We start from the raw sequence: 27,724 nt of genomic DNA on the forward strand, positions 1-27,724 counted from the left end.
TAGACAGGTACATGGATAGGAATGATTTGGAGGGATATGGGCCAAACACAAGCAAATGGGACTAGCTCTGGTGGGCAACATTGTCGGCAGAGACTAGCTGGGCCAAAGGGCCTCTTTCCGTGCTGTATAACTCTATCAGTGTATGTACAACTACAGATTTAAAATGATTCCCTGCTTGAAACATGGATCTGGGCCTTATGTTAATGGTGACAGGACATATTGCTGGAGGTGACAGCACACGACCCCCTAACACCAACCACAATGGTCCCACGATCCAATCATTGACCACCCACCATGGACACCCTTGCAGTGCTCCTTCCTGTGCCCAAATGGAAAGCAGAGTCTTCAGTACCCAATTGGATGGTTCTTGACAGTTGATTAATCAGCTTGTTTTCTCCATCTCTGATGTTTTTAAAACTAGTAAACCAAAATGTTTGAAGATATTTTGTTTGAAAAATAGAAATGCTATTTTCTTAATGGCCTCTGATTTTTCTCCTGGGTTAACTCACAGGCATGTCCTGGAATTAGACATCTGGAGACACTCGGGTTATCCTAGAGGATTAATAACTCTAGTTAGCACTTGTCCGACCTGTTGAGTGTTGTCCACAGGGCAGGTTATGTCTCTGGTACATTCATTTCTTCACCACAAACCTCAACCCCACCCCCACCCCCACCCCTAACTCCCACAGCAAAACGTGGTCACTAATCCTATGCCTGACAGCTTTAGTTGAGATCAAATTTCTGGAGATGATAGAAACCAGAGTCCTTAACTGGAGCCACAACAAGGTCAAGAACCCACGGCCTAATTAATATGGTTATGCACTGCAGTCTCTGTGATAAGCAAAATTAACACACATCTTTACTACATTATAGTTTTACAACAAAAGGACCTATTAAAGAGATTTAGCTTAGTAGACATTTTTAAATTGAGAACTGATTGTTTTCTTGCTTCGGAAGTGATATGTCTGCAGCTATCACAAGGACCTGGGCTTCATACTCTGAATGTCCCTCACCAGTTTGGTGCCTGAGGAGTTATGTCATATTCTTACCAGGAGTAATAGGTCTCATAGACAGTTCTGCAAGCAACCTAGGAGAAATATTGTTGAACATTAAGCAAAATGTGTTATCTTTTATTCTCGTTTGTTTGTTGGAGATGGGGAGAAAGGTTATGATGTCTGTCTGGGGGAATTGGAGGAGAGAAGTCACATGAAAAAATAGGTCCAAGCAAATTTGGTAACAGTGGTTCTTATATTCAGTAGGCCTGCATTTAGACCCTTAAGTGGGAACAAGGATAAGAATATGCTCTGGGATCCAAGTTATCTTGTTGTATTTTAACGAGGGGCATTCTTGCTCCTTCTGGAGATTTTTGGACCAGTTTCTAGGTTTGGGGAGTGACAATCCCTTTGAAAGCAGCTGTTTCAGATTCTAAATGTGGCCCTAACTACATCACAGGAATAAGATTTGCACAATTAAAGTTGTCCTAACAAGCTGACACTCTGACCATCTCTTATCAATCCCTTATTGCATTACCTGCTAGAAGTTTAATTATCATCCAGTAATTTGAAACTTACCCAGAAGTAATGCACAAAAATAATAACCAGAATTGAGAGCACTACGCAGAGGTGAGTGGGAATTCACAGGATTACACAGGGGATGGAAGAATGACTCAAAGATGGGAGTATCACTGCAGGTGAGAGCATTACTCAAGACACACAAATATGTTTTTTAAAATTCATCTTTCAGGATGTGGGCAATGTTGGCATGACCAGCATTTATTGCTCATCCCTAAATGTTCTGAGGTGCCTTTCTTGAACTTCTGATGAAGGTACTAAGACAGTGTTATTCAGTGGAGTGCTTCGGGATAATGAAGGCTCTCCAAAGGGGACTTGCAGATGATGGTATTCCCATGTTCCTTGTCCTTCTTGGTGATACAGCTTGCTGATGTGGGAGGTGCAGTCATTGTAGCCTAGGTGAGTAACTGCAGTGCATTCTACAGATACTACACTCTGCAACCATGGTAGCTGGTGGAATTAATGAATATTTACAAGTAGTGGATGGATAGAGTGCCAATCAAGTGAGCAGCCTTGTTCTGGTGGAGCATCTTGATTATTGTTGAAACTGCACTCCTCTAGACATGCTCCTGACTAGAGGTTTTGGGATGTCAGGAGGAGATTCACTTATCACAGGACACCCTACCTTATGTAGCTGGACCAGATGAGTTTCTGGTCAATGGTGATCCCCCAGGATGTTGATAATGGAACATTCAGCAATGGTAATGCCATTGAAAGTCGAAGGTAGTGGGTTAGAGTCTCTCTTGGAGATGTTGATTGGCTGGCACTTCTGTGGTGCATATGTGACTTACCACTTATCTGCTCGTGCTTAAACATTGTCCCATCTTGCGACATGTAGGCATAATCTGTTTCATGTTCTGAGAACTTGATGAGGTATATTGAGGGTCTGGCCAGGAAAAAGGAGGCAGATACAAGCAGCTGGGATCAAGTGAATCTTTGGAGGAGTACAGGGGATGCAGTAGGAGAGGGAAATCAGAAGGGCAAAAGGGGGGCATGAGATAGCTTTGGCAGAGAAGATTAAGGAGAATCCAAAGAGATTTTATGTATAGTAATTAGGGAGAGAATAAGGCCCCTCAAAGACCAAAGTGGACATCTATGTGTGGAGCCGCAGGAGAAGTTCTGAAGTCTTCATAACTTTCTCCTCTGTTTTTACCATGGAGAAAGTTATGAAGACTTCAAAACTGGAGATAGTTAATGAGGATGTCTTGGGGAGTAGAGGAGGTGCTGGATGTCATAAGGTGTATGAAGGTAGATAAGTCTCCAGGGCCTGATCAGGTATACCCAAGAACATTGTGGGAAGCTAGAGAAGAAATTGTGAGAGCCCTGGATGAGAAAAATACATTATCATTAGTGGTGGGTGAAGTGTCGTAAGACTGGAGGGTGGCTGATATTGTGCCTGTATTTAACAAGGGCTACAAAGAAAAACTTGGGAACTATAGACTAGTAAGCCCAACATCTGTGGTAGGGAAGTTACTGGAGGGGATTCTGAGGAATACGTGCATTTGGAAAGACAGGGGTTGATTAGGGATAGTCAGCAAGGCTTTGTGGGTAGGAGATCATGTCTCATGAATTTGATTGAGTAACCAAGAAGGTTGATGAGGGCAGGGCAGTAAACATAGTCTAAATGGACTTCAGTAAGGCCTTTGATAAGGCACCACATGGTAGGCTGCTATGGAAAGTTAGATCACATGGGATCCAGGGAGAGCTGGCTAATTGGATACACAATTGGCTTGATGGTAGGAAGCAGAGGGTGATGGTGGAAGATTGTTTTATGGACTGGAGGCCAAAAAACAACCACTGACTAGTGACTAATCACTAGTGGTGTTTTCCAGGGGTTGCTGCTAGGCTCATTGCTAATTGTCATCTATATCAATGATTTGGATGAGAATGTACAAGGCATGGTTAGTAAGTTTGCAGATGACACTAAAATAAGTGATGTTGTAGACAGTGAAGATGGTTATCGGGAATTACAGAGGGATCTTGATCAGCTGGGTAAGTGGGCCGAGGAATGGCAGATAGAGTTTAATTCAGATAAGTACGAGGTGTTGCATTTTGGGAAGACAAATGAGGGTAGGACTTTCACAGTGAATGGTAGGGACCTGAGGAGTGTTGTAGAAGAGGTCCTAGGAGTACAAGTATCATGTTCTTGTAGCAACGAGCAGTTGAACCTGTCTTACTATAATCGAAGTTACACAATTAAGGGTCTTACAGCATGAAAGACCAATCAATTAAACCTGCACACCTTTAAATATCCGCACATGAACAATGTAATTTATTGGCATGCTGGCAATAATTAACCATTGATGTCCATTCATGGTTCTGGACCAGCAGAGTTTTAGATGAGCTTGAGCTTATGATGGGTTGAGAATGGAAAGCCAGCTAAAGAAATCTGGAATAGGCTGAACATAACGAATGAAAGTTTCAGCAGCAAACGGCTTCTGATGTTAATTAACGTGGTTCCTGCGATGCAGGGCAGAAAATCAAAATTGGAGCCCCCTAATTTCTAGTCCTCAGTTGCTGGTCAATATTCCCATCTCATTCAATTGGTGCAAGTAGCCATTGTACAATCTGTCATAATTAAATGCATATTGAAGACTATCAGGAAAAAAGGAGTGAGTGATCCCACTTTCTTTCTAATTGATACTGACTCTCAAATCAACAGACTTCCAATGTACAGCCTGTTCCTGCATTACGAATGGATTCCATTTTTACAGACATCCTTATGTCAATTTTGTTGGACACTGTAGAAAAATCACTCGATATGGTAACCATCCATCCATAGTGTTGTAATGAATAGCACCAAAGACTGAAAAGAAAGAACAATTACTGAAAGTGGAGTGAGGAAACTAGTTCTGCCATATATAGGAGCAACATACGTACATATGTCGGACTTTTGAATTTAATAATATTGTGGGAGCTTGTTCGTATCTCCGGGAATCCATAAGTTGGGAATTCAGAATTCAAGGATGGACTGCAGAATAAATGGTGATTGAAGATTGCAAATGGGTTGTAAGTTTTATTATACTGCATTGTTGTCAAGATAGAGGTTCAGATCCTAATTCATACGTGAACATGAGAACACTTAATTGTAAATTCTGCATGAAGTGCATTCTTGAAACTTTAGCACATGAAATGCCATCAGGCAGTAAGAAGTTATCAGGCTTGTTTGAGTAGAAAATATGCTCAAGGTTTTTTTTTAAGTGCTCTCCTGAGAACAGTGCTAGGCTCTAGGTAACTTATTAAATAAATAAGTTTTTATTTAATAATGTGGAGAGGAATAAACCTGATAACTGCTAGTTACAACTTCAGGATGCTGCAGTTAAACTTAATGAGTGGCAGGAGACATTGCACACCATATGGTAGACTGAAAATTTCCTGGATCAAGTTTTCTGCAACAAGGGATAGTTCAGTGCAATTGTGGAGTCCAGCTTGTAGAAAGAGAACACAATGCAGGGATCATCCAGGAATGTGTACAGAGTGAACCAACAATGCTGCAGCATAACGTACTACAGAGGAAGGCAATACAAGGTACAGAAATGCAGTGGTTGTGGGGGTAGTCAGGAAACCCAAAGGCATTTCTGCAACTACTGATATGTGGGACACATTGTGTTGCTTCCTTGACACAAGAATGAAAGAACATCACAAGATGGGGCAGAACATTCTGCTGGGTCAATGGAAGCAGCCAGACGCATAATTTCCTAATGAAGTTGTATTTAACAGATCCAGTGTTTAAGATCTACATGAGTAACCACACATCCTTCTTCATGTAACCCCATCTATACCATCAATAACAGGTATACCGCTTTGGATACTGTTGAGGGGATGAGCTACCAGAGGAAAGCCGCAGTGCCCAGGTCTGTGGCACTGAGCCTGATTGTGTGGCACAGAAGAAGGGGGAGAAGAGGAGAATGGTAGTGATAGGGGATTCAATAGTAAGGGGGAGGGGTGCAGACAGGAGATTCTGTAGCCGTGAAAGAGACTCCCACATGGTATGTTGCCTCCTGGATACCAGGGTTAGGGATATCTCTGATCAGGTCCACAGCATTCTGAAGGGGGAGGGCGAACAGCCAGAGGTCGTGGTACATATTGGTACCAACGACATAGGTAGGAAAAGAGATAAGGTCCTGAAGAGGGAATATAGGGAGCTAGATAGGTAGCTGAAAAGCAGGGCCTCAAAGGTAGTAATCTTCGGATTGCTGCCTGTGCCACGCACCAGTGAAGGTAAGAATAGGTTGAATTGGCAGATGAATGCGTGGCTGAGGAGTTGGTGCAGGGGGAAGGGTTTCAGATTTGTGGATCATTGGGATCTCTTCTGGGGAAGGTACAACCTGTACAAAAGGAATGGGTTACACCTGAACAGGAGGGGGAACCAATATTCTTGTGGGCAGGTTTACTGGAGCTGTTGGAGAGGGTTTAAACTAGTTCGGCAGGGGGATGGGAACCAGAGTGATAGGTCAGAGGTTGGTGCATTTAGTGTACAAGTAGATGCAGTGGGTATAGAAAGACTGTGAGGAAGGATGGGCAGTTGAAAGGGCAAAATTGCAGTCAGTTGGATGGGCTGAAGTGTGTCTACTTTAATGCAAGAAGTATCAGGAACAAGGCTGATGAACTTAGAGCATGGGTAAGTACATGGAACTACGACGTGGTGGCCATTACAGAGACTTGGCTGTCACAAGGGCAGGAATGGCTGCTGGATATTCCAGGGTTCAGATGTTTCAAAAGTGACAGGGTGGAGGTAAAAGAAGTTGTGGAACTCACTTTGCTGATCAGGGACAGTATCACAGCTGTAGAAAAGGAGGATGTCCTGGAGGGATTGTCCACTGAGTCAGTGTGGGTGGAAGTTAGAAACAGGAAGGGAGCGATCACTCTATTGGGAGTATTCTACAGACCCCCCAATAGCAGCAGAGACACTGAGGAGCAGATCGGGAGGCAGATTTTGGAGAGGTGCAAAAGTAACAGGGTTGTTGTCATAGGTGATTTCAACTTCCCTAATATTGATTGGCACCTCCTTAGTGTAAAGAGGATAGATGGGACAGTGTTTGTTAGGTGTGTCCAGAAAGGACTCCTGGCACAGTATGTGGACAGGCTGACTGGAGGAGAGGCCGTACTGGACCTGGTACTAGACAATGAGCCTGATCAGGTTTCAGATCTCTTGGTGGGAGAGCATTTTGGAGACAGTGACCATAACTCCTTGACCTTTACCAGAGAGGGATAGGAGCAGATGATACGGGAAAGTATTTAATTGGGGGAGGGGGAATTATGATGCATCAGGCAGGAACTTGGGAGCGTAAATTAGGAACAGATGTTCTTGGGGAAGTGCACAGCAAAATGTGGAGGTTGTTTAGGGAGCATTTGCATGGGCTTCTGGACAGGTTTGTCCCATTGAGGCAGGGTAAGGATGGTAGAGTGATGGAACTGTGGTTGACAAAAGATGTAGGACATCTTGTCAAGAGGAAGAAAGAAGCTTACCTAAGGTTTAGAAAGCATGGATCAGACAGGGCTCTGGAGAGTTACAAGGTAGCCAGGAGGGAGCTTAAGAATGGACTTAGGAGAACTAGAAGGGGGCATGAGAAGGCCTTGGCGAGTAGGATCAAGGAAAACCCCAAGGCGTTCTACACGTATGTGAAGAATAGGACAATGACTAGAGTGAGGGTAGGACCGATCAGGGATAAATATAGGGGAGGTTATTTTAATGAATACTTTGCTTCAGTATTCACTAGTGAGAGAGACCTTGACATTTATGAGGATGGCATACAACAGGCTGATAAGCTAGGGCATGTCGACATGAGGAAAGAGGATGTGCTGGAACTTCTGAAAAGCATTAGGATAGATAAGTCATTGGGGCCAGACGGGATATATCCAAGGTTATTATGGGAAATGAGGGAATAGGTTGCTGCACCTTTGGTGATGATCTTTGCGTCCTCATTGGCCACAGGAGTGGTGCCAGATGAGTGGAGGGTGGCAAATGTTGTTCCTTTGTTTAAGAAAGGGAGTAGGGATAACCCTGGGAATTACAGACCAGTGAGTCTTACTTCAGTGGTGGGCAAATTACTGGAGAAGATTCTCAGAGACAGGATTTATGGCCATTTGGAGAAGCATAGCCTGATTAGGAACAGTAAGCATGGCTTTGTGAGGGGCAGGTCGTGCCTCATGAGCCTGATTGAATTCTTTGTGGATGTGACAAAGCACATTGATGAAGGTAGAGCAGTGGATGTGGTGTACATGGATTTTAGTAAGGCGTTTGACAAGGTTCCTCATGGAAGGCTCATTCAGAAAGTTAGGAGGCATGAGATCCACGGAAACTTGACTGTGTGGATTCAGAATTGGCTCGCCCATTGAAGACAGAGGGTGGTGGTAGACGGAGCATACTCTGTCTGGAGGTCGGTGACCAGTGGTGTTCCACAGGGATCTGGTCTGGGACCGCTGCTCTTTGTGATTTTTATAAATGACTTGGATGAGGATGTGGAAGGGTGGGTTAGCAAGTTTGCTGATGACACGAAGGTTGGTGGTGTTGTGGATAGTGTAGAAGGTTGCTGTAGATTACAACAGGACATTGATAGGATGCAGACCTGGGCTGAGAAGTGGCAGATAGAGTTCAACCCAGAAAAGTGTGAAATGATACACTTTGGAAGATCGAATTTGAAGGCAGAATACAAGGTTAATAGCAGGATTCTTAGCAGTGTGGAGGAACAGAGGGATGTTGGGGTCCACGTCCATAGATCCCTCAAGATTGCCGCACAGGTTGATAGGGTTGTTAAGAAGGCGTATGGTGTGTTGGCCTTCATTGGCCGGGGTATTGAGCTCAAGAGCCATGAGGTAATGTTGCAGCTCTAGAGAACCCTGGTTAGACCACACTTGGAGTATTGTGTTCAGTTCTGGTTGTCTCATTATAGGAAGGATGTGGAAGCTTTAGAGAGGGTGCAGAGGAGATTTACCAGGATGCTGCTTGGATTGGAGAGCATGTCTTATGAGGATAGGTTGAGTGAGCTAGGGCTTTTCTCTTTGGAGAGGAGGAGGATGAGAGGTGACTTGACAGAGGTGTACAAGATGATAAGAGGCATAGATCGAGTGGACAATCAGCGACTTTTTCCCAGGGTGAAAATGGCTAACATGAGGGGGCCTAATTTTAAGGTGATTGGAGGAAGGTATAAGGGGGATGTCAGAGGTAAGTTATTTTACATAGAGAGTGGTGGGTGTGTGGAACACACTGCCGGCAGAGGTTGTGGGGGCATATACAGTAGGGACATTTCAGAGACTCTTAGATAGCCACATGAATGATAGAAAAATGGAGGGCTATGTGGGAGAGAAGGGTTAGATAGATCTTAGAGCAGGATAAAATGTCGACACAACATCGTGGGCTGAAGGGTCTGTACTGCGGTGTAATGTTTTATGTTCTATAATTCATGTTTTCCTGTATATCAAGCAAATTGAAAGGCATCTTGCCACCCAGCACCTAAGAATGGGAAAAACTGGAAAGTGATACAAGCAAATAAAATCTGTGATTATATGAAAGAACAGAAACTGCAGGACAGACCATTTGTTCAAATACATGCATGAATACTCACGCACAACTGCAATGTTTTACCTCTCCCCTTCCGCTGCTCCAAGGTTGTCCAGCCCTGTGGCTTCAGAACAGCTGGAGAGAAATGCTCAGTTCCTGCCTGCCTGCTTTCAGCTGCAATCCTCTGGGTTTTGGAAGATGTTAGCATCCTGTTACCTGACCCTATCCAGGTGTGAACTTGGTCAGTGGGACAGAAGGCAGGATCTGATGTACTGACTAGAGGCAGTGGGGCAACAGAAAGATGGAAGGGAAACTATGATAAAGCGGCTGAGTTAGACTACCACCAAATGAATTTCTAGGTTTCCTGTGGAATATCAGTTCACTGCACCAATTCTGCTCTCAATACACCTCCAGGTCAATTCTCTAAATGACCTTTTCTCATTAAGTATATCTTAGCTTCAATGCAAAATGAACTCGTTACCACGACCTTCACTTATATAATTTCATAGCAGGTCACAGTTTGTAGAAGTGATCTAAAATTATTTTACATACCAAATTTAAAAAGAAAATATTTGTAATGTTTCAATGTGCTGAATTTCTAAAATCTGCTTAAAGTGTAACTTTCTAGAGTGGCTAGCATTTGAGAAGGCTACACAAAATTACCTTGATCTGTTAATTAGGCCTGGAATCAAGGACCAGAGCAGTGATACCCAGGGAATAGAGACTCATAGCCCAAGCTGGACTCAAATACAGATCCAAGTCCTTATTCAGCTCTAGATGCAGATGTACTGTACTGGTGGACACAGGTCGACCACTATATAACACAGGTATTGGAGTTCTGGGCACAGGTCTATCATTTTAAAACGCTGGGATGTAGTAGTTGTGGGAAAAGGTCTGCCACACTATAACAATGGGGACAGCACTGGTGGAAATTGCTGGAAACACTCAGCAGGTCAGACAGCATCTGTGGAAAGAGAAACAGTCAACATTTCAAGTCCAGGACCCTTCATCAGAACTGGGAAAGAGAGAAACCAAGTTAGCTTTCAGTAGCAGAGAAGGTGGAGGAGAAATGAGACGAACAAAGAGAATATCTCCAATAGGTGACACCAAATGAGTTAATGTAACAGCAGTAATAACAGTTAGAATTAGATCACAATCAGTCATGGTCGTTCCCACCAATCACTCGCCATCTGATGGCACTTTCCCATACAACCACAGGAGTTGCAACACCTGTCTTTTCTCCTCTTCCCTCCCCACCAGCCAGGGACCCTAACAGTCTTTCCAGATGAAGCAGTGATTCAACTGAAGTTCTTTCAGTATAGTGTACTGCATTTGGTGTTCACAATGGAGAAACCAAACACAGAATCAATTAATGTTTTGCAGAGCACCTCTGTTCAGTCCGCAGGAGTCACTCTGAGTGTTTATTACAGGAACCTCACTCCTTTTTTTAACTAGGAGAAACCTAAATTGAAATTTCTAATCAACCTGAGAAGTTGACTGTTTCTCTCCCCACTGATACTATCTGACTTAATAATCATTTTCAGCAGTTTCTCTTTTATGGGAGATGAGGAAATCATAGGTTGAGTAGAGAGGAGCGCTGTAGATGTGGCAAAGAGAACAGTGCGAGTTCAGTGACTGGAGCAGTGACTACATGGAGTTAGAGGAACTGTGGCATTTGTGGCCCTAAGCATGAGTAAAATTATTAGTAGCTGGTTATGCACAGCTAAAATATGAGTGGGCCTTAGAAGTGGTTTGGATTGTAAATTTGGCCTTCCCTGAAAAGATTGCTATGTGTCCCTGATCTAGAAAATACTAGTTCTCTGTCCTGGGAAACGGAGATAACATACATTGAAGCTCTCAATACACTGCACCTATGATCAAATATAAGTGTGAAAAAATGGCTCTTACTACTTGGGTTGGAGATCTCTGGGTTAGTGTATCACAGGATAAAGGCAAAGATGGGTAAATGGGGTTAAAGTACAGGCATGCTGTGATCTAACAGGCTTGAGAGAATAATTGCCTTCTGATCCTTTAAGAGCCTGGTTCAATCATTGATGTGTCTATTCATAAAAGGCAATGTAGCAAATCATCCAGTCAAAGGTTCAAGCAATGGGTTTAAATCAAATGAGGTAATGGTGATGGGAGGACAGAAAGGAAGCCACAGAAAACAAAGTCCACTCAACTGCTATAAGAACAAAAACTCTCAAATTATAAATTATACAATAAAAGATCAAATTACAGAACATAAATATGTATCAGGCATGTGCAGAGAGCATTCTCTTAAGAGCAGCATAATCATTTTTTTGAAGTTTTGATTCCTGTTTTGATTCCTGAACATGTCAGTCATTTAACAGCGAAAGAGCATTAAGTATCAAGGTGAATACAATCAGCTTTCAACTTCAAATTCTGTGAATTGTGAAATAACATATATGGGGTAATGTTCAAATTTGGCAGGGTGAAAAGATCAACGGCTTGGGATCAACCAACTGTCAAATTGCACCACATGTTCCCTTCTAACAAGGTCAAAATGGGGATTGGATAGTGTGGAAGAAGGTCAAGGATGAGGTGGGGCGAGAAGGTGAAGTTGAGATTTGTGTGAGGATTGAGAGGTGTGGGTGATGGAAAAAATCAAGCAGGGAGAGAAGAGGCAAACATGCAGGAAAGGGGGAGGGCAATAGGTATGATTGGGGGGGTGGGGGGGTGCATATTGCCAATCTGCATAATTCTCATGGGCTGAATATTCCACAAATAGAAACATCCAGAAAGAGGCTCATGGATAGATTTTGATTGCATATTGGGTTATTTTATTGGAGGATTTTGTGGCAGGTGCGGGAATCTTGGAGCAACCAAGATTAAGCCTCCTTGCTAGGTTCTGGCGTGCCCTCCAGCTCTCCTCCTAACCTGCGGCATTTCCACTGGGACTGTGGAGTGCCCTTCCTCAGTGGGTAGTTAAAATTACAACAAAATCCTAACAGATTGGAAAACCCTGTCTTATACTGTATCTGTTCACAAATGTACCTTGAATTGCAAGCCACTTGGCCTTTGTAAAGAACCAGAAATATGCAGTATGTGTCACACCAAAATCTTAACACTTGGGGGAGTTGAAACTCCTTTCTTCTTCCTTCGCAATGGACAAGTGAATGAGCTGGAATTTGTGACAGTTGATCGATCCAATATTGCCTGTTTGTGCCTTGTGCTGAAGATGAACATCACCCCCACTTTGATTTCTTCCCATATCCATTTAATGCATCGTGAATGTTGTCTGTGCTCACACTAGGATCTACCAAGGCTTGTTTGTGAAATGTTCAAGGGAACTGGGATTATCTTTTGACACGAATGGCCTGAGAACAGCAAATCCACGTTTGTGGCTCTCACTCTGGTTTGCTGGCCAGCAGACAGAAAGAATTCATTCTGATTTCCACCACAGTATCACCCGAAGAAACTCCCATAGCTTTCAGAAGTCTGAAAAATACAAATCAAAGTCTAATGAGTTGGATATCCGTTACACATCATGTAATATGTGAACACATCGAAGTGTATGGTAAAACACTTCCAGCACCTGGTGCAATAGGGACAATGGATGCCAGATTATGCTAAAAAATGTGTTAACAATATGGCCTGTTTGAAAGGAACAAATTGCCCATCAAATGCAGGACATTCAGACATAGGCCAGACCTGCTAGTTGATTTATTTACATCATTCCATTGTTTAATTTGTACAAATGGAATCTTTCCCTCAGTCTCCAGTAGTTATGAGGCTTACTGCAGTGGCACATAAATAATCATTGAACTCAGCACAGAAAGTTAAGCCAGTCAATTAAGAGTTCTAACAGCTCTGATCCAGAATAGCAACAAATACTCCATGAGGTTAATTGTTGTTCCTGAAGAATCTGTTTAAAGGTTTCCTTACTGTTCCTTTTCTCTCTCATTTAGTGGAATATTCCTTTTCCCTGTCTTTTTTACGAGTTCTATACCTAAGTTGACTCTGTTACTTTTTTTTTAAACCTAATTTCCTTCTTTCTTAAGTCTTACCTACACTGTTGGTCTCAATATTCATTGAATTCCCTGATTGCCCCACGAAACTGTTATCAGATTACATTTCTAGCAACTCATGGTACAAATTACATTTGAGCTGAAGTGTGCAGTAAAATGTCTTGCATTACTCATGGTGTGATGACCCTCTCCAGCAAGACCTGCACCAAGAATTGAGAGTAGGAGGCTAGAAGAGCCTTGAGCCTCTCTGCCATTTGCCAAAATGATGGCTGACTTTCACTTTTTGCCCGGTTCTTCCTTAATTCCATATTATCCCACAAATCTGTTTAAGATTTGAATGTTCATTATCCAGCATCCATACAGAATTCCAAAGATTCGGAACATAAGCATAGGAAATAGAAGCAGTAAGCTCCTCATGCCTACTCAGCCATTCAATATGATTATGGCTCATCTTTTACCCCAGTGCCACTTTCCTTCACTAGCTCCATATCCTTTGACTCCTTAATATTTAAATATCTATTTATCTCTGTTTCAAATATACTCAATGTATGACCCTCCAGATCTCTCTCGGATAAAGAATTCCACAGATTCACTACCCTCTGAGTGAACTGTCTTCTCATCTGCCTTGAATGGCTGACCCTTTAATTTGAGACTGTGAACCTTGGGCTCAAGACACACCAGCCAGGGAAAATATCAACACCACATCTCCTTTGTCAAACCCCATGAAACATTTGTACATATGAATGAGATCACCTTTCATTCTTCTAAACTCCATATAGTGGAGAGCCATCTTATTCAATCTCTCTGCCTTCTCATCCAAGGTATCCTCTTTAAAGCACTTATGTTTTTGTAAATAGAGCAAAAAGATGTAGAGGCCCCAGGTGTGGTCTCACTGAAGCCCTGAAGAATTGCAGCATAAATTCCTATTATTCAAACCTTGTGAAATAAAGGGGATAACTGACTTTGAAGGTTTGCTGCAATTTTTCATCAACTCTGCAAGGGCAGATTTATTTTGGGGAGATGGCTTTCTCAGTGAGCTTTGCTCTACTTTTGTATTGTGAAAAGGGAAGGGATAAAGGCATCGAAAAGTCCTTGATAAAGGAATGTAGACTAAGACATTGTGTAATGTTTGCTTCCAATATTCAATAAGATCGACAGGGGAAGAAAAGAATTATTCATATCTTGGAACATCACAGCATTAGCTTATTGGAATAAAACCTTTTTATAGAATAAGTTAAAAATCTTCTGTTGTAGTTGCCCTGGCTATTGACTTCAATGGAGAATAACAATGCCTGCAGTATCAGGGAATCCTTAAAATAGAGGAGTCCATTCGGGACACTGAGCCCATCAGCTTTAGGGCAATACAGTCAGTTCCATTTCTCATTTCTTTCCCTATTGACCTGAAATTTTAATCCCATCAAGTACATCAAATTTCTTTTTGTAAGACACAATCAAACATTCTTCCACCATGTTTTCAGGGAGTGCATTTTAGATCATATCAACTTTGCCTGTTGCCTTATTTCGGCATCCACTGAATTTTGATCCTTCTGCCAATGAAAGTGGTTGGAGTCTGGCTTTGCCAATGATGCCAGGATCCTGATATCATTCTAGTTACTTTCTTCCAACAGCCTAACCAACACCAGGTTGTTGCTTTTATTCAGCTTTCACTTGACCCCAGACTTGATAAACTAACTTTTCACATCAATTATTGTTCTTACTTTTGCTCTGTTCTTTCAAGTAAGGATTTAGCTGCTTCTGGATCTTTCTTCAGGAATGTTTGGTAGTAAGATAAGGATTCAATAAAACCCATGGCCCATGAGATAGATACTTCTTGCTTGATTAGAATATTATCAACTCTGTGAAAAAGAAAAAGCAGATTTCAAATACAAAACCAGAAAATGTGAAAACCCAGCATGCTGGATAGCATCTGCACAGAGATGGGAGTTAATATATTTAAATAACATATTGTGGCGACTCACCGTCTAGTCGGGCAAACCGGCTCGGCAGTCGGGTCGCGCGGCGTCGGAGCGACGAGGCCCAAGATGGCGGCGGGCCTCGTCTTTCCGAGCGACGGGGAGAACCCGCGCGCGGGAAAGTCCTGATGACGTAGGACTTACGTCATTGCCGGTTTTTTTGGGCGAGAGTTTTTCTCCCTTAAAGGGCCCACACAAGGCGGGAAAATAAACCAGTTCTGTTTGGCAATCCTCCGAGTAGAGTCTTGTTTTATTCCGCGGTAGCAACCGCTACAATATATTACATCTTGTGCTAGACAGAATTTGTACTTCTTTTTAAAGCATTAGCAACCTGAGATCTTGCTTTTAATGTCTTGTGAAACTGTTTTCCAGATACCTCTGTTCTATCAAACCACTGATCCCTCTGCCATGCACAGTGAGTTAATGCTGTTAATTTAGTAAATTAAAGTACATTATGTTTAATGACACTGAATTCTATCTGCCATGTCTTGGTCCATTTTCCCATCTCATCAATTTCTTCCTTCAGTTTCATTGGGTCTTCTACAATTATTTTGATGTTGTCTACATATTTTGACACCTCTCTTAACATACTTAATTTTGAAATTTGTGCCTTCTCGAAAAGGAAAAAGAGGTTCTTAGCAAAAAACTTACTCTCCCGCATTAACCATCTCCATCCAATCCTATCCCCACCTACCTGTTTCCAGTTCATATTTCCTCTGTTGTCTTCAATAACCTTTGAACTTTGTTATTTAAATGCAGCTGGTTCAATACTTGTATTGGTTCAGCTTGTTGTTCAGTAAGAAATGGTTGAACACATCGGTTTAGTACATTGGTGAATTTTGTATCTTGACCTAGAATTTCTGCACAGCTACTCATTGCCCACAGTCACCAGTTACCTACTCGCTAAAACCACTTTTACTTGGAGAAGGTCCCTGGCACAACCTAACATAAAGAATGGATTCAGCAGAGCTCTGAGTAGCCCAGGGCTTTGCTGATCACTGAGTCCACTGAAATACTTCATGAGCCAATTCAGTGACATCCCCCAGGGTGAACCAGCTGCCACAAAGATTAAACGCATATGGACATATATAAATATTCAAAAATTGATTGAACATATCCCAGAATAAATCCTGGGGAGCCACTGGAGTACACACTCCACTGCTGTATCCCATGCAGGATTGGAGCACAGGGGTTTTGACAGTGGGGATCACCTGTGAGGGATTCAGGACTTCACGTTCATGCCTGCTTGTACAGGAATTCTGAAGCTCCATACAGTTACAGAGTTGAATGTCTGTAATTCCATACAGAACAGCTGGCTTTTTAAGCAGAAATATTAGACCAATGTTTCAAACTGCTGATTTAATACTTGTATTAATTCATTATGTACTTTGGGTTCAATAAATAATTCAACAGATTGATTCATTTAGTATATTATTTCAATATGTTGAACAAATACAGTAATAGTGAACAAATAGATGTTAAATCTTGAAATAAACTGGCCTCTACTGTCACAGATCTAAAGGTGTTTTTAAAATCCAGTGTCTACAGATTGAATTGCTTCTAAACAGGAGATGTGACATCTTAATGCTTGGCTCAAATAATTAGAGACTCAACACCATGCATCTGATGACTGATATCAATTGACATCAAGTTTCCAGGAGCAGACTGATATCATGCAGGAGCTGACCAGGCCATCTGGTTTTGAAGGCAAATGGCAAATGTATGATCTGAAGCTCATAGTTATTGTATTCTTGGTGCTGGGAAGTTCCAACGACGTCGTGGAGCAAGAAAGCACAGTCCTCTCTCAGGACTTCTACCATTGGTGCTCTAGCAATGCCCTCTACACCCAGCCACCATGGCCCTGCAGTTCATGGCCCAAAAAGGTGCAGTCACCATCTGGACCTTCCAGTTCCAGGGCTGTGTGTGGTCATTCATCATGGCCATCTGCAGTTGATCCCAGTGAAAGGAAGCAATCTTCCATTACCCTGTGGAAAGGTCTTGGGGTGCCACTTGCCACAGGATAGTCAGCCTCTAACTGGCTGTTGCAGCCACATTATTTATGTAACTATCCCACTGAATTTGTGGTCAATGTCAATCCCCAGGCGATTGATCATGGAGGTTGATCATGAAGGTCTCTGCAATGGTCAAATCATTGAATGAGTATCAAGGTAAGTGGTTAGACTATCTCGTCTGAGAGTCATTGCCTTGCACCTTAGCAGCACAAATGTTACTTGCCACATATTTGCTCATGCCTGAATGTTGTCAAGGTCTTGCTGGATGCAGACTATGCCAGATGCTATGTGTTAGCATATACCATAACTGATTGAATAGTGTGAACTATACAATTTTCACAGAATAACGATATTTCCCAAATTGTATATAAAACAAAAATAAAAGAGGAAATCACATTGCAGTGTGGAAATAGCCTTTAGCAATCCAGTGTTGCTATTTTCTGATAGAGTCAAACCCTGGTTTGAACAAAATGACAGCAGATGACATTGCTGCTTTAAAAATAAAGATTTTACAATTAAGTTTAAGACTATCATAAAAATGTACAATCCTGTGAATTATTCCTAATATTGAATTTCATAAGCAGAAATTAGATCTTTGAACTCTTGTATTTACTGGTAGGTCTTAGGTCCAATTTTCCCTTTACTTACATCCCTATCTCAATGTTAGCCTTAGTATAAATAAATAAATAAATAAATAAATGAATGAATGAATGAATGAATGAATGAATGAATGAATAGGAGTGTGTGTGTATGTGTATATATATATATATATATATATATATATATATATATATATATATCAGATATTATATATATATAATATCCAAATACCTCCCATAAGGACTGAAGAAACTAAAATGTGTGATCAGCATATCAAGACATACACGCAGTAAACCTTCAGGGAATCATTACAAACTGGTGACTGAGCCTTTTCTCAATAAGCCATCAGGATGTGAACAATGACCAGGGACTGAAGCTTTTACCCAGAAAACCAGCAACAGTTTCAAAAAGAGGATAACTTGTTGGCACTTAGCAGCTTTGGTTTGTGGGGAGCTTGTGATATGTGGGTTTGTTGACCCTGTGAAGGTTTACCCCTGTGGGCTAATCTTGTGTCAATTAGATATAGAACTCTTGAGATACCACCGTTAGATGCATAACAAGGCTGCTGGTGTTTCTTTTGATCACAGCCATGCCTTTCCAGTCTGAAAATTGTATCTAATTGTGTGCATGTTCTAGCAGCCACTCTAAATCAAGTTTATTATTTCTATCTCTTTGTTTCCTTCTCATTCTCCTCCAAACCTCCACTTCTGACACCTCCCCTTCCTATTGCACAGTTAAACCTTCTCCTCCCATTGTCCTTAACCGACTCCCCCCAACCCATCATAACTCTGACCTCCAGCTCTGCTGCTGTTCTTCCAAGCCTGAATCCCCAATAGACAAGCCTACAGCCATGCTCTTCTGGACCTCTCTTGGTATTCCCCAAAGAATTCACCAAGGCACTTGTTCCTCTCACACTTCTGGTAGTATCTGTGTATGCATTTGACTTTGTATATCCTAGAATTTCAATTAGGATTCTATCTTTAAACTCCTGATAATTATGCTACAGCAGTACCTTTGCAATCTCGCTGCTTTGTGGGGATCTAATTTTGCCAATCTTCTTCCTGTTCTGTTTACCTCATTCACAATAGTCCCTGATTGATCACAAATCCTTTGCATTGTGCTGCAGAGCATCTATTTCTGGTGTACAGGCCTCTTTCCAACCATGACCTTACTGTAGATGATTGGAGCGATATTCCACCTTTGAACGAAAGTTGAATCTTCCTCCTTACTGAAATTCCCTACTTCCACCACTTGCACTGTGCCAGCGGTGCTTTTGACCTTTTCACCATATCTCACCTTATTCTACCTCTGATGCATTCTCCTCCATTTGACATTCACCCAGTTACAACCCCCTTACCTCATAAAAAATGTTTGCTGCCATTGCCAATGAGCCATATCCTGAAGTTCCCCAAGTTATCATGTCTCGTTTCTGCCCACAGCCTCTCTCCTGAATGACTTTGTTCTTGGGGACTTCAAGCACCGACTTGTTTTTACCATTGGCAGGATAACCTATCTCCTCTGGTGTCAGCCCTGACTCATTTAAATGCAATTTACAGTAAAACTCCAATAACACAGTATTCGAATGCTTGGAAATCCCGATGGTTCTGAATCTGGCTCACTCATTAGTCTGCAGTGTGAACCAGGGGTGTGAAATGTGACCAGGATGTGGAGCCAGAGCCAGTCTGGCTTATGGGCCAAATGTATGGCCAGTGTCAAGGTTGGAAACACTGGAACGTGAGTAGGTTTGCAACAGGAGCCAGGGTTTGGAGTGCTTGTTTTGACTCAGCTCAGCTTGTTTTAACAATTTGAAACTCACTGGGCTCTATATCCCTCTCCCTTTAAACTCACCAGGATCACTAAAAAATTTATTACACTACTGTGTAACATATAAAAAAAATTAAATTGAAGTGTGCTGAACTATTAATAGGAATAACATCTAAAAGCGTAGAAAATCTGCTAGTCTGGCACACCAAAGTCCTGAGGGTACTGGATTATCCAGTTTTACCGTACTGGAAAAAGAGCAGGTGAAAATCATGGACAGGAAAAGATCTTTTTATCCACACAGCTGGCTTAATGTAGCTCTGATTCCCTGGTGCATCACCATATGGATAGTGGAGACACAAGAAATTCTGCAGATGCTGGAATCTGTAGCAATACACAATACTTCAAGGGTCTCGGCCCAAAGGCATCCACAGAGGGAAATGCTTATTTCCCTCCGTGGATGCTGCCTGACCTGCTGAGTTCCTCCAGCACTTTTTGTGTATTACCATATGGATAGTGCCCATCCACCTACAGCTGGCAATCTCTCAGGAGAGGGACAAAAGAAAATTAAAATCCAATGCCAATCAGCCCAGATAAAGTTTGAAAAGTTCTTCTATTCATAATTATCTTTATTTATTCTGCAGGACAGCTTCTTACACGAGGATATAACCAGAAGCAGATCCTCTGAGATATTATCCCACCTCTAGCCCACTCATAGAATGCCATATCAGGAAAGGAGGGGCTTCAAACTGGTCTCAGTAGCAGGTGCTAACTTAAGCAAAGCTTCTGTATGGTGAACATCAGTATCGATTGCTATCTCTAGACTTAATTATTCCAATAAAGGTCTTTGTCCTACCCTCTGAACTGTTTGGTACCTGTATCTCATACACTTTCCCTTCATCCTTCTACATTTTCTGTTTCAAATACCAGGACCCTCAGGCTCCCTTATACTGCAACATTTTGTGGACTCGTTCCATTTAAATAATAATTTGCTTGTTCATTCCTCCCTCTGAAGTGGATAATCTCAATTTTCCCATGTGACATTCCATATGCCAAATTTCTTGCCCACTCACTTAATCCAAATATATCTCCTTGCAGAATCTGTGTCCTACTCACAACTTGCTAATTCACCTTTCGATGCATCATCAGTAAACTTGGCTAAGGTGTACTCAGTCCTTTCCTTCCAGTCATTAATAGCTGAGGTCCTAGCATTGATCCCTGTGGTACCCCACTAAATTGCTAATTGACTCATTTAAACTGACTCTATTTTCTGTTATTTAGCCAATCCCTTATTCATGTTGCTATATTACTCCCAATCCTGTGCCCTTTTACCTTGTGCAGTTATTTTATAGGCAGCACCATACTAAAAGCCATCTGGAAATCTAAATACACGACATCCATTGGTTTCTGTTATCGACCCTATTTGTTACATCCTCAAAGAACTCCAGCAGCTTTGCCAAACATGATTTTCAGAAAACCATACTGACTCTGCACTGCTATTACCTCTGGAACAATGCAGTCCAGTATTTTGCCAATGACAGATGTTAGGCAAAGTGGCCTATAGCTATCTGCTTTCTGTTTTCCTTCTTTAATTAAAATGCTGAACATGATTAAACAGACTGAAAGAGGATCAAGAGAAATTGCTTCCTCTTGTGGGTTAGTCCAGAACAAGGGGTCATAATCTTAAAGTGAGAGCTTGGCCATTTGGGAATAATGTCAAGATTCCTCTCTTGTGGTTTTTTTAAGACATAGTTCAAGAAATTTTCAGTATTATCTGGTCTAACCTCTCTTTGTCAAAGAATGTGATAGCTTCAAATATTTCTTTGTATTTATTCCGAACAATCTGTCTTCTTTCACTCTCATAGGGTACAAGTGTCTTGAACATCTGCAAATATTTGAGGTGAGAAAAATTATGCACGGTATCAGTCAATAACGATTGTCAAACTAATAACTACTTTAACCCCTGGAGACAAGAAAGCATACCCCATATTTTGAAATCTGTAGCAAAAATGTGACTGAAGGATTTCTGGAATTTAGTTTAAACAAAACAAACAGAGTCTATTTGTTAGTTTTACAATAAGGCCATGTGTTCAGTGAATTTCTAAAAGAGCACAAGGCGTACCCAAGTTATGAATGGGTTCCATTTTTACAGATATCCATTTTGTCCCTATGTCTGAAAATGCACAAAAATCACTGACCATGGTAAACATACCTTCACAGTATTGTAATGAATGGTATCAAAATCACATAAGTCTAACAATAAAGAACAATAAATAAAAGTGGGGAGAGAGAGGAAACTAGTTCTGTCATTCGTAGTAATGAACATGTGTCAGACTTTTGAATTTAATAAGATTGTGGGAGCTTGTTTGTATGTAGGGGTGTCCAAAAGTCAAGTGTTCATAAACCAGGGATGATATGTGGACAAAATGAAAATTAGCATTCATCCCTTTGTCTACAGATATCATCAAAAACTGATTTCCAACACTGAGGTAAACATTAATTATCATCATTATTAATGATTAAGGAGGTAAGAGCAGGACATTTAGAAAATCATAAGACAATCAAGCAGAGTCAACATGATTTCATGAAAGGGAAACAGTGTTTGAAATATTTGCTGGAATTCTTTGGGGATGTAACAAAAACAAGATGGATAAAGGGACACCAATAGATGTAGTGTATTGAGTTTCCAAAAGGTATTTGATAAGGTGTCACATAAAAGGTAACTGCACAAGATAAAGTGCATGGGGTTGGGGTAACATACTGGCACAGACAGGGGATTGGATAACTCATGAAAAACAGAATTGGGATAAATGTATGATTTTTGGATCAGTAACTAGTGGGAAGTCACAGGGATCAGTGCTGGGACCTTAAATATTTACGATCAATCAATGATATGCATGAGGGAAGTGAATGTACTGTAACCAAGTTTTCTGATGATACAAAGATAGGTTAGCAAGTTTTGGGGAGGTTACAGAAAGTTAGCAAAGGGACATAAATAAGTTTAGTGAGTGGATAAGAAGATGGTAGATGGAGCATAAGATGGGAACATGCGTGGTTATCCTTCTTAGAAGAAAGAAATGAAAAAGCAATTTTATTTTTATTTTGAAAAAAGGAATGAGTTTATAAGATATTCTGGTAAAAAGGGATCTGGGTGGAGGTCCTGGTACTTGGAACAACGTTAGAATGCAGGTACAGCAAATAATTAGGAAGGGTAACAGAATGCTTGCTTTTTTTTGTGAGAGATATTGAATATAGAAGTAAAGAAGTTTTGATCCAACTTTACAAGGCACTGGTGGGACTGTACCTGGAGTACTGCATACAATTTGAGGCCCAATATTTAAGGAGCTTGCAATGGAGGCTGTGCAGAAAAGATTCACTAGGTTGATTCCTAGGATGACGAAGTTAATGTATGAAGAGGGGAGGAAATTATAACCATTGCAGTTTAGACGAATGAAAGCTGATGATGACACACAAGATTTTGAGGGAGATTGACAACACAGTGCTGAGAGGATTTATTCTCCAGTGGGTAAAATAGAACTGGGGGTCATATTTTCAGAATAAAGAGTAACCCATTTCAGATGCAGATGAGGAGGAAATTCTTCTCTCAGGGAGTCATAAGTCTTTAGAGTTCTCTAACCCAGTGAGCTGTGCTGGCAGAGACTTTGAATACGTTTACAGTGGAGAATGACAGACATTTGAACTATATTTGAGTCTGGGTGGAGAGCAGGAAAGTGGACTTGAAGCCAATATTGGATCAGCCATGATCTTATTGTATGGTGGACTAGGTTCGAGGGGTCATTTGGTTTACACCCACTCCTATTTCTTATGTTGAACCTGTCCCTTGTTATCAGAATACAATGTTTGCAAACCTAATCAAGTGCGTTCACAATATCAACACAACTACTTTAATACTTATTGAAAAAAGATCAATTTTACACAATGCCGAGGGGTAAAGCATTCTGTCTGTTTGGAAATTTAAGATTCAGACTCAGACCCAGATGTGAAAGAGAAATAGATCTGACCACTACATCATTCACTCCTTAAAAGCTTTCGAAGAATTTCAAGATACACAGACACTTGCCTGTTTTAGTTGCAATACCAGTTGACTTCTTACCTCTTCCATAATCTGAGTCAGATGCTCGGAGCAGTTGTTATAATGTATGGCAAATGGAAGTTGGTAGCAGTGGAGAGCCACGCAGCCTTTCGGTTTTAGAACCCTGTCAACCTCCTTCATAAACTTCTCCATATCAAACCAATGTGCTGCTGCTGCTGCTGTCACCAGGTCAACAGAAGCATCCTTGAAATCCAGCTTCTCTGCCACACCCTGTCTGTAGGGTGCAAAGATATGTACAGAGACACAATATTTCAATATCCTGGAGGTTTCTATGGAAGTGTTCTACTTGGATTCCAAATATGAAGAAATGTTTATTGGCAAAAATTAATTGGCTACAAAATTAGGTTGGGTAGCTTCAAGGTTTTGGCTCTGCAAAGGTTAATTTACAATTCATTTACAAAATGGACGAAAGTGCACAATTTTAGTGCAGCTTATGCTATCTGGCAAATTGTTAATCCTGGTAGCATATGTACTCATACTGGAAGTATGCAGAGCAGGCAGTTGGTGCCATATTATACAACATAGATTGACTCCAGCCCTGCCAAACTGGCCACTAGGATCCAATTAAACCCATGTGTTAATTATGCATGGATTCCTCACATTTAACAATATGGAGAAAACCCACAACTGTGCAATATAAAGGGAATCAATGATCTGTAGGTTTGCCAGTGATTTGAGTTGGGACAGAGCTGTATTTATTCACTGGAGTGAAGACATTGCATTCTTTCAATACCACGGGATGTGCTGTAGCTGGGGCTGAGCTGGGAATCTCCATTCGTATGTTAACCCACATCCTTTGGCATAACCCAGTGCTTTGATGGAATATAACAAGAGGGAGGAGGAAGAGGAGAGCAGGAACAGCTGGCTGGTGGAGGAAGGGCAGAAAACTTCTGCACACAAGGGTGTATCTGGCGGGATTGCAGAGGACAGCTTTGGCAGGTTTTGCAAGAAAAATAAGTAGCATTCCAGTTAAAAGAAGCTGAAAATGGGCAACTTGCCCATAAAATGGCTTTGAGCCACCACCACAAACTGCGACCTGCACGTTTCCAGTACCTCTGCTCGGTTCATAATTCAAAATGTTCAAATGGATGGCAGTGCAGCTGATTAATTGGAGCAGCATTGTCCTTCACCTTACTCCTATAACCATTTTACTGTGTGTTGAAGCCAGCTATTACAATAAAGCCCAAGTAAGTGACCTCTGAATAAAATAAGCCCTAAGAAGCACAAGCAGCACCTCAAAAAGTTACAATGACTTTTAAAAACAAACAACCTCATCTCCACTTATAAGGAGATCAGAATCAGAAAAATAAAAGAAGGCTTATTAGGGGATAGGTACTATGCAAGGGCAGAGAGTGATAGATCCTGGGGCCAAAAGGGTGAGATTTGCCAGTAGCCAGTGGATGTTGAGGGAGGAGATAAACAATTTCCCTCTTTCTTGCCCCCCCAAACTAATCCCTTAACGTTACATGGTCTGTGAGGCCAAGAGTATTACTTCTTTAGCTGCAATAATCAACTCAATACAACCAGACGTTGCATCTGTTTTGCAGTGTTCACTCCTCCATTACAGTTTGCACTCTCAATGGCCTTTGGGGAATTTCAGTTTAAATCAACAATTTTCAACACGTGTGTATCAAGTAATTACCTATGCGAAACATTATCAAGTCCACGCATCTTCTTGGCCTCTTCAATCTGAGCTTCACTCACATCAATTCCAACCACTTTGTCAAAGAAAGGAGCCAGTCCCCTGGAACTCTGGCCTGAGCCACAACCCACATCCACTGCAAGGCTGAATGGTTTCCCCTTCTGCAAAGGGAAACACATTTCAGTCAAACACTTTCCACTCTGCTGCAAATCTATACTCAATAATATGTCCAATTATTATAGGTGCTCAATATATAACTGGTAGTGTCTTTAACGTATGACTTCACAAAGTATTTCATAGCAGTGTTGTCAGGAAAAAGACTAACCCATATAAGGAGCTATTTGGAAAGAGAGATAGATTGTATGAAGAGTAAAGAGGTAGAGAAGTTTTGAGATGTCATCAGAGCTTATAGTTTGGTGAGCAGAAGGCAATTCTGACAGTGGTAAAATGACGACAATCAATGATGCTGAAGAGGCTAGAACTGGAAAATATAGATATCCTAGAGGTTGTAGAGCTAGAGATGGTTTCAGAGGTACAGCAGAGCACACTTTAAATTTATGTCCCCTATCTTTGAACCATCCATGATTAGGAGCAGTTTCTTGTCAAAATATTGATCTAAACTCATCATGATCTTGTACTCCAAATGAAACTGCACACACTGGAGATCTGAAATAAAAACAGGAAATGCTGGAAATGCTCAATAGGTTAGGCAGCATCTGTGGAGAGAAAAACATGATTAATGTTTCAGGATGAAGAGCCTTTGTCAGAACTGGAAAGGAAAATCAAATTTCCTCTCAACCTTTTCGATGAGGAGAACCATTGTGACTATCCCAACAGGACACAATATTCCAGTTGTTGCCTAACCAATATTTTATATGTGCCTAACATTACATATAGGTTTCTGCATTTATGCCTCCATGTATGAAGGCCAGGATCCTATTAGGACAGGTAGGTTCCTAAGAACATCTTAAAGGAGGAAAGAGAATTAGATTGGTGCAGAGATTTGTAAAGTAAATTATGAAACAAAGACCCTTGATAGCTGAAAATACGGCTGCCAGTGGTGAAATGATTAAATGTGAGAATGTTAGAGTTGTATTTAGAGTTGTATTTGAAAATCAGACCTCTTTGATATCATTAGGACCCAATGGCATTTTGAGAATATTGAGTGGGTATCCAACTCAATAAGCCGTATGGAGGACAAGGCAAAGTCCCTTTAAAGTCAATCAATGAAAGTTCTCCTCTGTGCCTCTTAGACTTCTGGGTCTCTTCCACTCCACCTTTCAGCCACAAGATGGCACCATAAGATTCTAAAGCCCATTCCACTACAGGTTACTTACTGGTGACCGGCTGAAGGCCAAATTGTTGGCTCTTTCCCCACTTTAGGGGGCAGTTGGTCAATAGAATGAGAGGCACAGAAGCTAAAGCAGCCACTCTCAACTGATGAAGTGGTAAAGTTTTATGCTAGATCTTGCTCTGACCTCTCAAAGTTGAATTTTTCCAATCATCCAAACCACCAGTTCATTCCCCATGTCTTAAATTATAGGTGCCTATTGTCAAATGTCGATGACGGAATTATAAAATTAGATATTCTTTATAGTAGAGCCATTCAAAGTGTACTGTTCCTTTAGGAGAATTCAGAATGTCTCACTTTATTTTCATGACAAAGTTAATTATCTGCCCCTCATGCCTTGGTACAAAGTTATGTGCACCATCTGTAAGAGTAAACTACAAAGTCTGATCTCTCATGGGTAACAAGGCATGACCCACAGCTCAAAGTGCAACCGATGGAGCAGCGTGAACATGAGGAAACCTTTAATATTGCTTTAACTCTTGACTTCAACATCTACCAGCTTCATACACTCACACAAATTGATGCCCAACTATTCACATACTTAGAAATCCAGATAAAAATGGTCCCAGATTGATTGTGGCTTCTGTTAGTGTGTAAAAACTCAGAACTCAAAGTTATTTCCTTTTACTGCGGTGGTCAGATGGTAATCTTATTTCCTGGCATCTGTCTGCTATGTTTGTTTACTTCTCTCACCTTTTTCTCCAGGTACTTGAGGATGAGGTCGTTAATTTCAGTAGATGCAAAGGGTCTGTATTTCTGATACAGAGTAGCATGTTCCTTCTCCTCAAAAAAATGCGTGGCCATGTTTGTGTGGAATAAAGCAACCGAATCCTTCTCCAGCTGGCTTGTTTAATTCCCCATTCTGATGAAAGATCTTCCACTTGAAACGTTAACTCTATTTCTCTTTCCACATACACTTCTGAGCATTTCCAGCATTTTCTGTTTATATTTCTTAGTCACTCTTCTCACTATTGGATCGTTAGTGAAAAGCTAATCAGTCTCTGAGGCGGGACCTGAGCTCTCCAGCCTGTTGGTTCCTTCATTTCCCTGATGTCTGCATACACACCAGCATGCAACTGAAGAGAGCAACATGGGGTAATCATTAATAGAAAAGTCTAAACTCAAGAATGACGCCTGTGGAAATTATTGCCAGTTTGCTGAGTTTATCAAAAGGGTGTTTCAGCTGGCTAAGGCCAGTCTTGTTGAG

At 41.3% G+C, this 27,724-nt stretch overlaps 1 protein-coding gene across 1 annotated transcript; it reads right to left on the reverse strand.

Annotated features, from left to right (window-relative positions):
• Positions 1-3,941: 3,941 nt before the first annotated feature.
• si:ch211-93g23.2 (uncharacterized protein LOC100005086 homolog) lies at positions 3,942-27,552 on the reverse strand. The gene is made up of 6 exons (XM_052026504.1): positions 27,211-27,552; positions 25,167-25,327; positions 23,525-23,738; positions 21,195-21,295; positions 14,783-14,920; positions 3,942-12,534 (listed from the first exon to the last, which is right to left on the reverse strand). The coding sequence occupies exons 1-6, from the start codon at positions 27,319-27,321 to the stop codon at positions 12,444-12,446; spliced, it is 816 nt and encodes a 271-aa protein (XP_051882464.1). The 5' UTR covers positions 27,322-27,552; the 3' UTR covers positions 3,942-12,443.
• Positions 27,553-27,724: the final 172 nt, after the last annotated feature.

The sequence above is a fragment of the Pristis pectinata genome, chromosome 1 (genome assembly GCF_009764475.1).
Source record: "Pristis pectinata isolate sPriPec2 chromosome 1, sPriPec2.1.pri, whole genome shotgun sequence".
Classification (NCBI taxonomy): Eukaryota; Metazoa; Chordata; class Chondrichthyes; order Rhinopristiformes; family Pristidae; genus Pristis; species Pristis pectinata.

What these genes read in the sequence shown, in the direction of transcription:
- si:ch211-93g23.2 (XM_052026504.1), bottom strand. Translation starts at nt 27,321, where the DNA reads ATGGCCACGCATTTTTTTGAGGAGAAGGAACATGCTACTCTGTATCAG. An exon ending in TGACTCAGATTATGGAAGAG is followed by an intron (nt 21,296 to 23,524) that starts GTAAGAAGTCAA and finishes AAATATTTGCAG; the next exon opens with ATGTTCAAGACACTTGTACC. An exon ending in ACATTCTTTGACAAAGAGAG is followed by an intron (nt 14,921 to 21,194) that starts GTTAGACCAGAT and finishes TCTTTTTCACAG; the next exon opens with AGTTGATAATATTCTAATCA.